This window comes from Penicillium angulare (assembly GCF_028827245.1).
Source record: "Penicillium angulare strain IBT 27051 chromosome Unknown utg000003l_segment0_segment0, whole genome shotgun sequence".
Taxonomy (NCBI): Eukaryota; Fungi; Ascomycota; class Eurotiomycetes; order Eurotiales; family Aspergillaceae; genus Penicillium; species Penicillium angulare.
In genome coordinates, this window is record NW_026623162.1 from 1796498 (window position 1) to 1812205 (window position 15708).

At 47.7% G+C, this 15708-nt stretch overlaps 8 protein-coding genes across 8 annotated transcripts; 6 read left to right on the forward strand and 2 right to left on the reverse strand.

The window, feature by feature from the left end:
- Positions 1–228: 228 nt before the first annotated feature.
- On the reverse strand, positions 229–1074 carry N7478_002829 (uncharacterized protein; the record flags this gene model as incomplete). The annotated part of the gene is made up of 1 exon (XM_056919043.1): positions 229–1074. The coding sequence occupies one exon, from the start codon at positions 1072–1074 to the stop codon at positions 229–231; it is 846 nt and encodes a 281-aa protein (XP_056782201.1).
- Positions 1075–2567: 1493 nt separating this feature from the next.
- On the forward strand, positions 2568–2984 carry N7478_002830 (uncharacterized protein; the record flags this gene model as incomplete). Its single annotated transcript, XM_056919044.1, has 1 exon — positions 2568–2984. One exon carries the CDS (start codon positions 2568–2570, stop codon positions 2982–2984), a length of 417 nt encoding a protein of 138 aa, XP_056782202.1.
- Positions 2985–3651: 667 nt separating this feature from the next.
- Positions 3652–4691, forward strand: N7478_002831 (spliceosome-associated CWC15 family protein; the record flags this gene model as incomplete). Its single annotated transcript, XM_056919045.1, has 7 exons — positions 3652–3661; positions 3719–3741; positions 3796–3872; positions 3933–4302; positions 4358–4528; positions 4582–4617; positions 4674–4691. 7 exons carry the CDS (start codon positions 3652–3654, stop codon positions 4689–4691), a joined length of 705 nt encoding a protein of 234 aa, XP_056782203.1.
- A 512-nt stretch (positions 4692–5203) lies between these two features.
- On the forward strand, positions 5204–5812 carry N7478_002832 (RNA polymerase II mediator complex head subunit MED22; the record flags this gene model as incomplete). Its single annotated transcript, XM_056919046.1, has 4 exons — positions 5204–5237; positions 5318–5382; positions 5447–5515; positions 5624–5812. The coding sequence occupies 4 exons, from the start codon at positions 5204–5206 to the stop codon at positions 5810–5812; spliced, it is 357 nt and encodes a 118-aa protein (XP_056782204.1).
- A 485-nt stretch (positions 5813–6297) lies between these two features.
- On the forward strand, positions 6298–7092 carry N7478_002833 (dihydrofolate reductase; the record flags this gene model as incomplete). Its single annotated transcript, XM_056919047.1, has 1 exon — positions 6298–7092. The coding sequence occupies one exon, from the start codon at positions 6298–6300 to the stop codon at positions 7090–7092; it is 795 nt and encodes a 264-aa protein (XP_056782205.1).
- A 280-nt stretch (positions 7093–7372) lies between these two features.
- On the reverse strand, positions 7373–10238 carry N7478_002834 (putative voltage-gated chloride channel (ClcA); the record flags this gene model as incomplete). Its single annotated transcript, XM_056919048.1, has 3 exons — positions 7373–7528; positions 7586–7972; positions 8028–10238. 3 exons carry the CDS (start codon positions 10236–10238, stop codon positions 7373–7375), a joined length of 2754 nt encoding a protein of 917 aa, XP_056782206.1.
- A 1931-nt stretch (positions 10239–12169) lies between these two features.
- Positions 12170–12812, forward strand: N7478_002835 (SGNH/GDSL hydrolase family protein; the record flags this gene model as incomplete). The annotated part of the gene is made up of 2 exons (XM_056919049.1): positions 12170–12614; positions 12679–12812. 2 exons carry the CDS (start codon positions 12170–12172, stop codon positions 12810–12812), a joined length of 579 nt encoding a protein of 192 aa, XP_056782207.1.
- Positions 12813–13690: 878 nt separating this feature from the next.
- Positions 13691–15392, forward strand: N7478_002836 (uncharacterized protein; the record flags this gene model as incomplete). Its single annotated transcript, XM_056919050.1, has 2 exons — positions 13691–13886; positions 13960–15392. The coding sequence occupies 2 exons, from the start codon at positions 13691–13693 to the stop codon at positions 15390–15392; spliced, it is 1629 nt and encodes a 542-aa protein (XP_056782208.1).
- Between the last annotated feature and the right edge of the window lie 316 nt (positions 15393–15708).

Sequence of the window (15708 nt, forward strand, 5' to 3'; positions counted from 1 at the left end):
TCATTAAGAGAGATTTGTGCGCCGAGTGCCTAGTCTGAAGACGCCAATCGCTTTCCCGTTGTATGACGGAGTTTTATCACATCGCACTGGGTATCGTATCTTGCTTCCAAAATATGACTTTGAGCTTTCTTGCTCGATAAGTAGTTCGTTTTCAAACTGAAATATTCACCAATTCCTAGTTCCAGTTATAACCTCGCATGAAGCAGCATTGCTATGCTCGATCTGAACTCAAAGTCGAGATCCAGGGAACTTCATGTGACGGTTCACATCCTTGTAAAGCAAGTATCGGAACTTTCCAGGGCCACCAGCATAACAAGCCTGTGGGCAGAAAGCGCGCAACCACATAAAGTCACCAGCTTCAACCTCAACCCAGTCCTGATTGAGTCGGTACACAGCCTTACCCTCCAGTACATAAAGACCATGCTCCATAACATGGGTCTCAGCAAAAGGAATGGTGCCACCAGGCTCGAAAGTAACGATAGTAACATGCATATCATGGCGCAAATCATTCGGGTCAACAAAGCGAGTAGTCGCCCAAGCACCATCGGTATTCGGCATAGCAGTGGGTGCGACCTCTTTATCATTCAGAAACAGGGGCTCGGGAGCATCCAGTCCCTCAACAGCCTCGTAGGCCTTGCGAATCCAGTGGAAACGGGCAGTGCTTGCGCCCTCGTTGCGGAGAGTCCAGCCGCTCTTGGGTGGGAGGAAGGCATATCCGCCCTCGGTGAGAGTGTGCTTCTGGCCAGCCAGAGTGACGGTGATCTCGCCCTCGACCACGAAGAGCACACCTTCAGCGGCGTCGTCTAATTCGGCACGCTCGCTGCCACCACCGGGCTGCACTTCCATGATATATTGAGAGAAGGTCTCGGCGAAGCCGGAAAGTGGGCGGGCAATTACCCAGAGACGGGTCTTTTCCCAGAAGGGAAGGAAGCTGGTCACGATGTCGCTGAATACGCCTTTGGGGATGACAGCGTAGGCTTCGGTGAACATGGCGCGGTCGGTCAAAAGCTGGCTTTGTGGTGGCAGACCACCGGTTGGTGCATAGTAGGCACCGACTCTCTTGTCGTTACCCATGGCGGGGTGGTGGTTAGGTGAAATGGGGAGTTATTCAAAGACGAGGACCTCCAATGTTGGTGGGGCCAGGTTGGAGGTTTGATATTATAGGGGATATGACAATTGACAAAGCTCTGAAGGGGGGGGGGTTGAGGTTATATTAAAGAAAACCGACCAAGAGAGATTGAAATTCCCCGCACATTATGTAAATAGCGATTCTTCTTGGTTCTCCGCTCCACGGGAAATCCCCGGCGTTGGCCGACGACTCCCCTCGGATCAGGCCGACAGTGGCATCCGTGCGTGGGGTTCAAGTGCCGGAAAAGCTCTATTTTGACTGGAGCACTTGAGGTTTAGCGCTTGTGCAATTGCATTCTATTGGGTACTTTCATGAGGCTACGATGTGATTTTTCTACTATAATAAAAAGCTCTTCGTTGACTTGATATGGCCTATAATCATACTATCACACCCAAATCATTCGTCCATCCACCCCGACTTCGGGATGCGGTGTGGAGCCAACGTTTGAACTGATAAGCGCGCAGGTCCAAACGGCTCCTATCTGCGAGGGCGAATTACTATTGCATATTGCACGTGACACATAGATCTCGAGACCGGAGTTATGTTATGCCGAGCTTGGTCACCTGATCAGTCTAGTTAACAGCTATAGTGACTGTGCAAGTGGACTAGGTAATAACTGGGGAATACATACTACTATCAACCTTGAAAATATTATAACTTACATCCTTGACTTGAAAGTTTTTAAAAGTTCCTAAACTTGAACAGTGTTCATTGAGATCCTTGGGAGAAAACTCGGCTACGGCCATAGCCAGCTCGAATATACAAGTTGTTGTTATGGCAATGATGGAAACCTGAAAACCTTGATAAGTGCCAGTGTGTCTATATATTAACTCAAAAAGCGAGAAGCCAAAAGACTGTTTCAATGTGTCCTACTATAGCGATGAGTATCTGATTTAATGATCAGGACAACATGTAAGATGGATGTTTTACCGTGGGAAATATCGCCAATTTCAAGGGTCAGTAAGTTATAGAAGATGCAGCCTACCCTGCTAGGCAACCACGAACTGCCTCATTCCAATTTCTGATTTGACGAGAATAATATAGTAAGTAATTCAGTCATGCACAGCTTTCTATCTATATGATTTAGCCCGAGGTCTCTTCTAGCTTCTTCTATTCCCACATCTATCACCCTCGGACATGCTCCTATCTCTTTTGTGACACTGCTGATTGATTTTCCAAACACAGCATATTACACTCTAAATATTAAACGCCATATTTCCAAGGTTGGGGCCCATTTCTCATTCGTGACTTCCTATCTATTCCACCTGTTTCTTCCCATCTTCTTCTCTCGCCATCTACTTTCACCTTGGTTCATCCTTGAGCTTCTCTTCAGCTTCTTTCGCTCTCCCTTCCATAAACAACTTCAAAATCCTTTTTTCCCTTCCTCTTCTCACCTGAACCAGTCCAACTTGACGAATATCTCTTATAAGCCGTCACAATGTATGGTGAAGAGTCTGAAGACCCAAGCCTACCGAATGCGCACTTTGAACTGACTGTCCCAACAAGCAAGCTTTACGTGAGCCACCACAACAGTCTGAGAACCTACAACGAGGACAATCAGGGGTCCCAACATATCAGCAAAGATGCCAGCTCCATGATCAAGATCGACACCCATGCATCGGCAGTACTCAAAGCTAGAGACAAAATCTCTATCCTGGTGAACTTTCTGACACAGGGCCACGAGACTCTTCCACCTCTTATGCCTGAAATATGTACCACAAAGCCGTACCAAGACTATCTTCCGCGGTATGGGTGTCTTCTTCGGGTACACGAAAACACCTTGAAGTTCCTTGAATCATACCAGACGAATATTGATTCTCGGCCATTACACGTTGCGAAATCTTTCTACCATTAGTTCGCCGAGGATATGACAGTTACTGGCGAGATTGCTTCGCAAATGAAATCTCCGCTTGAACAGCAAATTTCGCCGCTACTTTCAGAGCTATTAAGCTGTCAGCGACAAGCATCTTCGTCGTCAAAAACCACAGGCAAGGAGCCTTCTCAGCTGGATGAACCCCCCGTGGAACTAGCAATGAGCGCCAGCTCGGCTGTGGAAGGAAGATTAAAATAGAGATTGATTTATTTAAACTCAAGTTATCTGGGTTGTACTTACTTCCACTGTTGGTATTGTGCCTTCCTATTCTGTGGATTGGAAGGTGGCTTGTCCACCTGATCTATCCATGTATACCAAGTACCCGATACTACCGATAAGACCCGGGTTCGATACTCAATTGTACAGCATCGACAATATTTCCATCTTCAGGTACAGCGTGGATTTAATTAACAAGCGCCTAGCTAAGACGCGTTCAAATGCCATTCTATCGAGGTAAATTATGTGAGGTTGCTGTCGCCGCTCGGATATATCTCGGAGGCGGAACTACAATATGCCGATACATCACATGATCGTCCCAGTTGGCAGACCCGCCTGTGTTCAAGACGCATCTTCTAGCGCCAAGCCTTCCTTAAAGATCAGGTTCCTGGAAAGCGTCTCTTATATCTCCCCATTCCACACCACCGCCAAAATGACTACAGGTAAGAAGAATACCTTATCCAAATGATTCTGTATTACATGAATTGACATTTTTCCAGCTCACCGACCCACATTCGACCCGGTACGGACATTTCGACTCTTCCTTTAATCGCAATTCTAACTTTAATGTGAACAGGCGCAAGGCAAAGAAGCCCTCCGTGGCCCAGCATATCACCAGCGACTCCTCCCCGCACATACACACCTCAAAGTCCGGTACGCAAATTGCATCTCGCGACGCTCAAATCATCCGGACACTAGCTAACAATCGCCCAGACAACCCGGTCAAGGTGGTGACGCCGACAACGAAGTCCGCGATCTTCGCGCCGAGCTCCTGAAGGCTGAGGCTGCACACTTCGCCAAGAAGAACGGTGTTCCCGTCGACGAAACAGCTGCTACGGAGCCGGCTCCAAAGCGACAGCTTGAATCTGCGGAAGGACAAGCGGAGGATGGCGAACAGGCCGAAGACCCAGAAGCGAAGCGGCGACGCATCTTAGAAGAATCGCGAGATATAGATGCCGATTCAGATGGGTCGGAAGAAGACAGCAGCGAGGAAGAGGATAGCGATGATGACGATGACGAGGCTGCGTTGATGCGCGAGCTGGAGCAGATCAAGAAAGAACGATTGGCTCAGAAGGAGAAAGAGGTTTGTTGAATGTTATTGATTCATATTGCCAGCGCATGCTGATTTCTTCCTTCAGGAACAAGAACGAGCGCTTGAAGTAGAGGAGCAACGAGAGGTTGATATTGCTCGAGGAAACCCTCTTCTTAACTCGCAAGACTTCAATATGAAGCGACGATGGGACGATGATGTCGTCTTCAAGAACCAAGCCCGAGGAACTGAGAAGCAGGATGGGAAGGAGTTCGTAAACGTAAGACTACGCCCTGCTTTTCCATTCACGGCATATACTGACATGATACATAGGATTTGCTGCGATCTGACTTCCACAAGAGATTTATGGTATGTACATGATCAATGAAACAGTCATGTTGGGCCTAGCTAACCATAAATCATAGTCAAAATACGTTCGTTAAAGACCGCAATCTATCTACAATCAATCATAATTTGCATCTGCAAGATTTACCCATGGGTGCACCGGTTCTACTCCATCCTCTGAACAACCATCTCGCTTCTTCCTTCGGCGATGCATTGGCCACACAGTGAGATCCGTCAAAGAACTGGTAAAGAAAAGCTCACTACCCCGGCATCAGCCAATGCTGCACATCACGCTATGGGCGATAGATAATAGACATTTATATCAGTCTGGCGACCGCGGAGCTGACATAGGATCGGTATCCATACCTCTTAATGCTACGATGGGAAATAAACAAAATTCTTGCATATTTGAAACGGACAAAATTCGGGGCCTCTCGTACAATCTGAGCTTTAAGTAAGAAAATAAGAAATAGATAGCCCATTAAGCATGGAAACATTGTATAAATCCGGGGCTCAAAGAGCCCCACTTCCTCCCCATTCACCGCTCAAGCTTATCGTCCTGATCTGCCGCAAGAACGAGCACCAACTTCCTGTCTTTAAACACCTCAGTATGGAGTCCCAACCAACAGCCAAGGTGCTGCATCGTACGTTGCCAATCGCCATTTAGCTGAAATCAAGTGGATCCAAGCTCCAAAGCGAAACAAGCTAACGCTCCCTTCGTCAGATCGCATCAACACCGATATCTCACAACTACTCCAACGATTCGAAAATATCATGGCCACAGCGACTGTAAGGTCTACCTACGTTGATGACACATTTTAAATTATGCCAATTGACGATTATTGTTCCGCAGGTCGAGAACCCTAGCTACACTTCCAGCGCCGTGGAGACATATCAGCTAGATGTCGAATCAACAGCTCTGGTAAGCCAGTCCTAAAGTTAAAGAAATCGAGAGAATCTACCTTTCAACTCGAAAATCAATTATTCTGCACTTTCAAATTGATCGGGACTAAATATCTTTTCAATCTAGATCCGTGCCGCCGAAGACATCCTCGCATTAACCAGAACCATGAAAGAGACCTGGCTATTCGGTAACTTGAATACCCTCGGCGAAGATGAAAGAGACGTACAACGTCGAGAAAATCTAGAGAAAGACGCAGCTGCTGTACAAAAAGCTGTTGAGGGGGGTGGCCTCTCGAAGCTGGCGCCGGGGAAATAAAACGGTTGAGAATTGTTGTGCGCTATATTGCATTGGGCTTACTAGCCAAAGGCGTTTATGGGACTGTTTTGGTATTTGATATACCTGGTTGTTTCGAGCAAATCTTTTCATCCTTTCTTGGACAAAGTTCATGTTCATTGCTGTCACGATCTAGAGTGTATGCACTCATGGCCGACGTAGTGGACTTATAAATCCTCAGTATGATTGAAGACGTACTACACCGATTTTAAGATCATATTCATAATCCAATTATAAGATTAACGGGATAATTCCACGATTTACCTACTTGTAGCTTCCAATGTTAGTCTCCGCGGACGTTCTATACCTCCAGCTCAAGTATGCTTTATAGACTCACTCACGCGGGGCCGGCCGATAAGCTATCCGATAAACACTTCTTCTCCCAAAAAGTACCTTAAACATCTCCTCGAACTTCCCACAACCCACACATCCTCAATACAAGAAAGAGAGTGGAGAAAACAAACACAATGCCACCTCCCACAACATCACCAATTTCCCACTCTCTTCCCCTCACGCTCATCGTCGCGACGACGCCCATCCGCGTCGCGTCAGCTCACACGCACGATGAAACGCGCCTCGGCATAGGCCTAAACGGCACACTACCCTGGCCACGCATAAAAACAGACATGTCATTCTTTGCGCGCGTAACATCCCGCCCCCCGCAAAAAGGAACAACCAACGCAATCATAATGGGCCGAAAGACCTACGACTCTGTACCGAAGTCTCTCCGTCCGCTCGGGAAGAGAATTAGCGTTGTCATCTCGCGGGATACGACCGGTTCTGTATCCGAGAGCGTGTTGAAGGAGCTAGAGGCCAAGAAGGCCAAGATGGCTGCTAAGGCTGCTGAAGAAGGGAAAGAGAAAGTCGAGGAACCGGGGCAAGAAACTGATGCGATTGTTATGCCGAGTTTGGATGCTGCGCTTAAGGAGTTGGAGGGAATGGAAGGATTGGGGAAGATTTTTGTTATTGGGGGGGCGGAGATTTATGGGGCTGTGTTACGGGATGCGAGTGATGGGTTGAAACTTCGTGGACGACCTGTTAGAGTTGTTATGACGAATGTTGTTAGGAAGACTGAAGGTGGGGAGGAGGTGCTGTTTGAGTGTGATACTTTTTGGCCGTTGGATTCGATGGATAAGGTTAGTGGGTGGAGGAGCGTTGGTTCTGAGGAGCTTTCGGAGTGGGTTGGAGAGGAGGTTACTGGGGAGTGGAAGCGTGAAGGGGAATGTGAAGTGCAGATGGTTGGGTTTGAGAGGTTGGGATAGATGTTTTGAAAATGTCATTTGTTTCGGGTTTATATACTACTCTAAATAGGTCGGTATTCGTTGGACTGGAAAGTTCTATTTGACGTATGATATGCGTAAGAAGAGTCTTATTTACAGTCCAGGAAGCTGGCGCTGCATTCCTGGAAGGAACGTATATGCAATGCAAAGATCAATGTTGCCGACAGATGGATGGGGAAAGGCATGAACCACCGAATCAGAAACGCCGATGCTGAAATCAAAACAAATATGCAAGGAATCATGTCCGTCGAAAGAAGCTTAGTTACTCGTTCTGCTTCATAAATTTCACAAATGCCTTTTTGTGCACGAGGCCAGCGTAGTGGCCATTGTGGAGCACACAGAGATATCGGAGACCGAGCTTGGCAAAGCACTGGTAAACCAAGTCGATGGGAGAATGCACGTCAAGGGCAATGGGGGCCTATGGTGAAAATTAATACGCGGGTAAACATCATATTCCATCATGGGATCAACTTACAGGGTCGATGTAGCGGGTGAAATCCTCCTGTACAACATCTTCATTATCGCTTTCGTAGATTGCAAGTGAGGAGTCTAGTGCCATTAGGCAAACTGCGTTGTCCTCGTCGTCACCAAGGCTGTCTAATGCGAACTCTAGATCAGGAGCCGGAATCAAGCCTGCTAGGATACCATCTCGTAGAATCGGTAAGCCGCTATCAAGTTCGCCTGCCATCAGGAGATGCTCGAGCTTCAGACGAAGATCCGTTGCAGCAACAAATGGTGAGTTAGAGATATCGATTATACGGTCTCTTCGTACGGGCCGAACGATATCACCAAGCTCAGCTTCTGAAAGAGGTTGGAGTTTGTTATCGAGGAAGGGATAGGCGTTCATGTCGGTTAAGAAGTCCTGCACAATATTAGATCTGTGGTGGGTGATCAAGAACGTGAGGGTATGAACTTACATAGATACTGCGGGGCTCGATCGCATCTGCCGTCCATTTGGCACAAAGGACAGAAAGTGAGAATGGAAGAACATGGTTCAAACTTCCTGTCAGTTCAAAGAGTATCACAGCCAATGTCACTGATAGTCGAGTGACTCCACACATTGTGGCACCTGCAGCAACAAGAGCGTAAACTCCTGGAGTCACACAAGACTCCATTCCAGGGACTGCAGGGCAAGAGTTGAATAGGAAAAAGGTCGGGTTATTAGCCACCCAGTATTGGACGACATGCCCGACTATTCGACCCATCAAACCACCAACCACCATTGACGGGACGTAAATACCAGCTGGAACTTTAATACCAAAGGTGATAACAGTGAGAAAACTTTTTATGACGAGTGCAGCAAGTAGGTATTTGATAGTATCCAATATACCACCCTCGTGAGGACATAATCCAGTGCCATCTTGGGAGAGGCGTTCACAGGGACTGGTGAGCTCAAATAGAAGCTCACTAACGCTTAATTTGGTATATCGGTTCCAGAAGCTGGCTAGCCCAGTGACAATTGCGACCAAAAAGACTTCGAGCATAGGCCACCGTTTAATTGCAGGGATCCGACGAAACGATCGCGCCCACAAGCTGGATGCTTTAATGAAAAGGGCGCCAACCGCACCTCCGAGTATGCCGAGGAAGATGAAGATGAAGATCTCGAACATCTCCCAGTCCGAAAGGTATCTCACTTCGAAAAGAACAATTTTCCCAGTGCCGTATGGGTTGAGAAACTTCAAGGACAAAGCAGCCGCGATGCAACAAAAGAATGTTCGGAAGAGCGTCTTAGGTGGGAAATAGTAGCTGACCTCTTCAAGACTAAAAAGAACACCTCCGATAGGTGCGCCGAAGGCCACCGCAACTCCACTCGCAGCAGCAGCACTCAGTACTTCTCGCCTTTTCCCGTCATTTTGGTTGTACTTGGCGAACAATCGACAGAGAACATTGCCCACACAAGTAGCAATGTGAACATATGGCCCCTCCTTTCCCAGGCTCAGACCAGATGAAATACTGAATATCAGAGCAATCGTCTTAATAATCAAAGTCTTGAAACCAAGGTACCCATGCAAAACAAATCCACTGTTGATCACCTTCACCTCCGCAACTCCGCTACCAGCAGCAGAGTAATATATCATTGCCGGCCGAGAAGGCGTATTTGGAAAGGTTCCATGGGGGCTCGTTTGGGACTCCGGAGAGCCTGAACCGCCAGTGCTAAAAGTCTTCCCACGGGCATCGGCCCCCAGGTTTTCGTCGAGGGTGGCTAAAGAGATCGAAGATGGTACAACAGTCTTTGTGAGAAGAGTCAAGGCGCATGATATCATTGCAAGAATGATCACCGAGATGACAAACATCACAAAGTCTATCCATTTATTATCCGTACCAGAAGGTCTGAAGATCTGCGCCCATGACCTCCACGCATCACAGGTTGACGCACCATCGCAACATATGCTCCGACTTGCAAACCAGCGCGAATGACAGAATCCGAGCTTCGCATCGAATGCCCTGCTCTCAGTGACATCCACAAAGTACGCAATTGCGGCCGTGATGCAACCTGTCAAGGCCACGAGAATCCAACCCTGTGCGCTGTCGAACACTGCCAATAGTCGGCCACGAACATCCTTCCTCCGCCGTAATTGACGAAGTCGTGCTCCGTCTGCAATACTATCGTGTACCCAATCTGTTGATGTAAATTGATCGTACCAGGTGCGCTCGTCCAGGAACGATGACGCAGTCAGTCCGTTCTTTGTCGACGGTGGCAAACTGGCTGATCTTTCACCGTACCCATCTCCATCCCCATCTAAAAGACCATCGGTCTCTCCGATACTACTCCGCCGACTAATTTGCCTCCGTACCGAGTTTGTCCGACTGTGGTTTCGTACCCGACGCAAGCTCCCCGCACCCAGGAGATAGCGTAGTGAGTCGGGGCCCGATACCCCTGATATGCTAGTATATGAACGACGTGGAGCTCGGCGCTGTGGTTGAGCCGGTGGTCCCAGTAGACTTGTAGTCTCACTAGCTTCTAGGTGGGAGTCCAGCGACTGGTACCCGGTATGTTCTTCGGATAGGTAGCTTCGGCGGCGGTGAGCGGTTGGTGACGGAGGGGCTGTACGAGAGGCAGGGGTGTCTATCTGAGCCTCGTCTTGCTCGCCCCGTGAAGGAGCAAGCTGTGGAACTGAGCGAGGCATGGATAATAGGGAACGGTTACGCCTCGACGATATAGTGTGGAAGCCTGATCTTGGGGAACGTTAGCTATGAATGGTGCTTCCCACGGAAATCCTGAAGAAAGAAAAAAGGGTCCGCATTGGGATGACTAGACATGTATGAGAGGGGAGAAAGAAGAAAGAGAGAAAAATACTTACTAGGAACCATGGCCCCAATACTTAGGCAAGTGTTTCACCAGCTCAAGAAGAATGTCCAGTGCGGGCAGCAGATGATAGGGAACGCGTCAGGTGAGGGAGGCGGGCCCACCGCACATCTTAACGGTTTTCTCCCCACATTCTGCTTACTTATTCGCGGTCTAATATATTAGAATTTATGTTCTTGCATCTCAGCTTCTATTTTGATTCGATCTTGGACTAGTATCTTAGAAATTTGCCTCTTTGTCCGCGCTGACCGAAAGTATTCTCCAGTGTTTTGTTTTGATTAAGTAGATGGAACCCGCTTCACATGTTCCGTCGGGGTCAAATCACCTCATCTTATTGGAGTAGAAAGGAGGCAGGTGAGAGGGTCCAGTGCGGGGAGTCAACGCCCATGCATCCTCATGACAATCTCACCCTATTTTGAACATTCTCGGCTTGGGTAGTGTCTAACATTGTATTCGATAATCGTGAGAGGCTCTGTTCCGCCCGGCATCAGAGTCTCTTTTCATCTCAAAGAACAGCTTAGTTCAATATCATTTCCTATCCGATCAAAGCACGGGATCAGGGCATACCCCATATGCGCTATAGCTAGTCAGTAACCGCGAAACTGAGACATTCGTGGTGCATGAAGTTACTAGTCGTGCGTGCGGCATCCAACCCGTCGATCCCCCGCTATGTCGATCGAGGGAGGTCAACATCGAATATCCATGATAAAGCCCTGAGACATATTGCGAAAAAATATAACGTGATTACAGATATAGAAGATTCAATTTTTTGAAATATAATACTACTGTATAATAATTTTGAATGCAGTACATGGATATACCTGGGTCTACAGTCGAATAGAATGCACCAAGGCCATCTTATCATGTAGGTTCTAAGTAATAAGCTTCAGACTAATCCCTCTCATAGATTTCGGGACAACGACCCGAATATCTTCGATCCGTTTTCGACCTGCATCAGATATATCCAGCGGTAGCAAGAACTATATTAGCAATCTGATCAGATTGCTTTGGCCCGAAGTGCAACCATAAATCAGGAGAACTATAAATTAAACCTCTCAACTACGAAACCTGATCATGAATCATGTAGACTATTACCTCTAGATATCTGGAAAATACATTATCTAAGACGCAAGATCCCTCGTTTCAATCGAATTCACACTGTAGCTAAATCGTAAACAGATCCAGTCTTGCACTGCAATTGGTGGAGAAATCCATCTATCAAAAAGGTCCCACTTGCCATTCTGCCCACGGAGCTACAAAATTCCCCCCACCAACAACACTCGACACTTTAAAGGCTGGCATAGTCCCTCATTTTTCCAGTTTTCTGGAATTCCAACTTCTATTCTCTTCAATTATACCTCTCATTAACAATGGCCAGCTCAAATGGGGTCACCGGCAAGGTCTATGACCAGTTTATTCTCTTCGGAGACTCCATTACCCAAATGGGCAGTGATCCGGCATTGAGCTTTGGCTTTCAACCAGCAATGCAAGATGGTGTGTGAATTCAAATTCAAAACATCGTTCATAGATGGTCTGTTCATCTTTGCTGATTTTTATGACAGCATACAGCCGTAAATTGGACGTGATTAATCGTGGGTTCGGGTAAGAATTTTATTTAAGATCAATTCAATATTCCATTCATTCAGATACGAACATGAAGAACTAATAATCACTAGAGGATATACCACCATCCACGCCAATAATGTGTTTGCCAAACTCTTTCCAGCTCCAGAGGTAGCCACAGTGCGCTTCATGGTAATGCATTTGACCTTCCGTCACCATGATCCACCCACTAATTCGCTTCAGACAATCTTCTTCGGCGCCAACGATGCTTGTGTGGAAGGACACCAACAACATGTCCCTATTGAAACTTTTAAAGAAAATCTTAAGAAGCTCATTCAGCACCCAGCGACAGTTGCTCAGAATCCCCGAATTGTTCTCATTACTCCCCCGCCAATCAATGAATACCAACTAGAGGGCTTTGATCATGCTAAGGATACTGCCCATCCAAGTCGGACTGCTGCCATAACAAAGACTTATGGAGAGGCAGTTAAGGAAGTAGGAAAGTCTTTGAATGTCCCTGTTGCGGATATTTGGACAGCTTTTATGACCTCCGTTGGTTGGCAGGAGGGTCAGCCTCTTATTGGGTCCAGAGATGCGCCACGGAATGAGAATTTTGACAGCCTTTTCATTGATGGTATTTATACGATATTACTAGGAACTCTTGTTCAGTTTGATTATACTGACTAATATCTATCTAGGACTGCACCTTACTGGAGATGGTTATCGATTCGTCTTTTCGGAGGTGATGAAGGAGATTAACGCTACTTGGCCTGATCAGTCTCCGAACAGCTTACCTATGGTTTTCCCCGCTTGGACTGAGTTTTACCAGTAAGAGGTCTATATACTGTTAGCTTCCAACCTTAGAAGTTAACTGCTTGGTTGCCTTTGTTGTATTTATTGATATATAATTGTTCGCCTTGGCGTGAAGAATAAATGGAGAGAATATGGATTTTGCTCCAAACCTTAGGTTAATTACCAGTAATTTTACATGATTATTAGATAGTCAGGTATCTTGCAGCAAAAAATAATAATAATAAAATCTACAGTAGTTCTACTATGTATACGTCCATAACTACATCACTAATTGAGGAGCCGTTAGTGGAGCAGTGACGGGAGCGGTCTAGATCAACTTCTTCCCCTCCTGCATGACGCTCTTCCTCTCCACTGCATTTCCCCCAGATCTTATTCTCCTGCATTCGATCTGACTATCACCCTGGTCGATCTCACCTTTGAATTCAGACTGTCACCAGCTCCAATTCTGCCCTGTCCACAGTCCTAAACCCCGTGACTTACCGACCGTATCCCATCACCCACCTCTTCTACAAACATCACCTCATTGAGCTCTCCGACACCCTATCCTCACAGACCCTCTGCCTCCCCAAAACCTTAAACCTCGCCGCACTACATATTGCCACTTTCAATACCTATAACCTCATTGTTCTCTGCTCCTGTCACCCTATTAGCTTCGTGCACACCCCACTATCGCATGCTGTGAGCGGAGCCACACCCCCTGCACTTCACAGCTCGGTGGACGGCCCCGTGGGCCGTCACACATTCTGAAGGAGGGAGGAGACCCCAACGGCGGCTACTGGTGTGAATCCAGCGCCAAATATTTCATATCGGGTTCAAAGTGGCAATTCTTGAAGCTGTTGTGGTAAGGGCCCAAGGGGGTTCTTGATTGTTCCTGCTGGCCTACCAACCTCGGCGGCGATGGATGCACAGTACGCTTTTACATCGCGGGATGATCTCTGGCGGATCTTAGATGATCTTAAAGAGCTTCATAGCACACAGATTGAGCAGGCCGACCGGATCGCACGACTCGAGCGCCGCCGGGACGAGGATGCGAGGTTGAAAAGTGTGTGGGGTCCATTATCGCCATTCCCTTCCTCAGTGTCTATTCCCACAGGTATGTAGCTCTTTTGGTGATGTGTTTTGGTTTTGGTTTTTGTTGCTAACTTCACGAGGGATCTCTCATTTAGAGCCCGCCTTTAATTCTCCACCCGACGCGTTTAAAGGCTTTGACCAGGGGCAGCAGCACGGCATGTCGAGCTCGGCTATTGGGTTGGATGGTGATGAGGAGCCCCGACGAGGTGCTTCGCGGGCGAATAGCGTACGATTCGACGAGAGTGCGATTCATGGATATTATGGGCAAGCTAGTCGGTCTAGCACTGAGTTGCCAATTCGGACTGGAAGTGGGATGAGCAGTCTTCCTTTGACTGAGCGTTCTTTGTCTCATCGCTCCGACGGAAGACTCAGTTTCTCTGGCCACTCTCATCTCTCTGCGCGCACGAACAGTCTAGGCCTTGATTCAACTAACCGTTTATTGGGCTCATCCTTTACTGAATCGTCACCGCTGACACCTCCACCTGGATGGTTCTTGCTGGGTCCAGTGCCATGTATCATCCGATGTTGGTTGACACCCACATTCTCCAATGAGACTCTTTTGTATGCTGCAGTTTGCTCTGGATCTTACATGTCAAGCTTGGGCAGTTCAACCATCTACAAGCTTGGGCTTGAGGAATCAGTGTATCGCGAAGAAGGCCAGAGGTACATTAAGCTTCCTGTTCACCTCGCTGAAGCTAGTATCTGTCAAGCCTCCTCTCGCTCCGGAAGCCCAGATCCCCATGTTCCTGCCGTTACCGTTCGATTCCTCATGCGTGAAAGCGATAATTCGGATGATTCGATTGAGGTTATTATTGGTAGTGATGTGCTTCGCGCTCACGGTGCTGACATCCTGCTTTCCAAGGACAAGGTCTTGATGGTTGACGATGAGAGAAATCGCATTTCTATCCCTCTCGTCCGCCCCGAAAAGGAGACTGTGTTCAAGAATCTCTGTACGAGTAGCAATGGAACTTCAGACCATGGCGTCCAGAACGTCCCCGTTGCGAATGGCAAGGATACATCAGGTGCCATCGGACAAGCTAATGTCCCCCATCAGCCAACATACCAGTCGATTTCGGCCCCTGCCTCAACTCGTGTGTCAGTTGGTGACGCTGATGAGGCGAAAAAGCCCCGCCTGCAAGACCATGTTCCTGAAAACGCCGAGTCGCGTCCTACAACCGGGAATTCTACCGATGCACACACCGGCACCTCTCAACCCGAAGCTGCTACCGTTTGGGGTTCCTGGCGCCGCCCGAAACTCGAGACCAATTCCGCCGCAGACAAAGGCACGGCAGGTCGTACCATGAAAGTCCTTCGACCCACGAAGACTTTACGGGCGGTTTCTTCCACTTCAACCCCTACTACCGCTGAGCACGCCGACCACTCCGGTTCCGCACCCAGATCTGCGACCCAGCTGTCCCCGGATGAAACGACTTCAACCCCAACATCTGGATCTAATCCTATCGGCGGCGCATCGGCATTCCCCTGGCTTAATTCATCTTCGAGTCGTTCTACCGGGACCTCTAGATGAATTCCATTCAATTGAGAAATTGAGAACTTTCTACACTCTCAAGTGCTGCATTTTAGCGACGGATCTCGGTATGATAAGCCGCAAAAATTAACAATTTTGATTTTACGCCTTTTATTACCTTGGGATCTAGCTCTTTCTTTTTCACACTTAGCGAAGACATCCAAAAATGGATAGTCAATCATGACACGATAGCACTTGCAAGAAACAATGTACTATTCCACAACCTCCACATTCCTCTGTAAACGCCCACACTTCTCGGAATATCTAATCTACAAATCTGTAAAATATCCTCAAATCCCCCACTCATAACCCAACC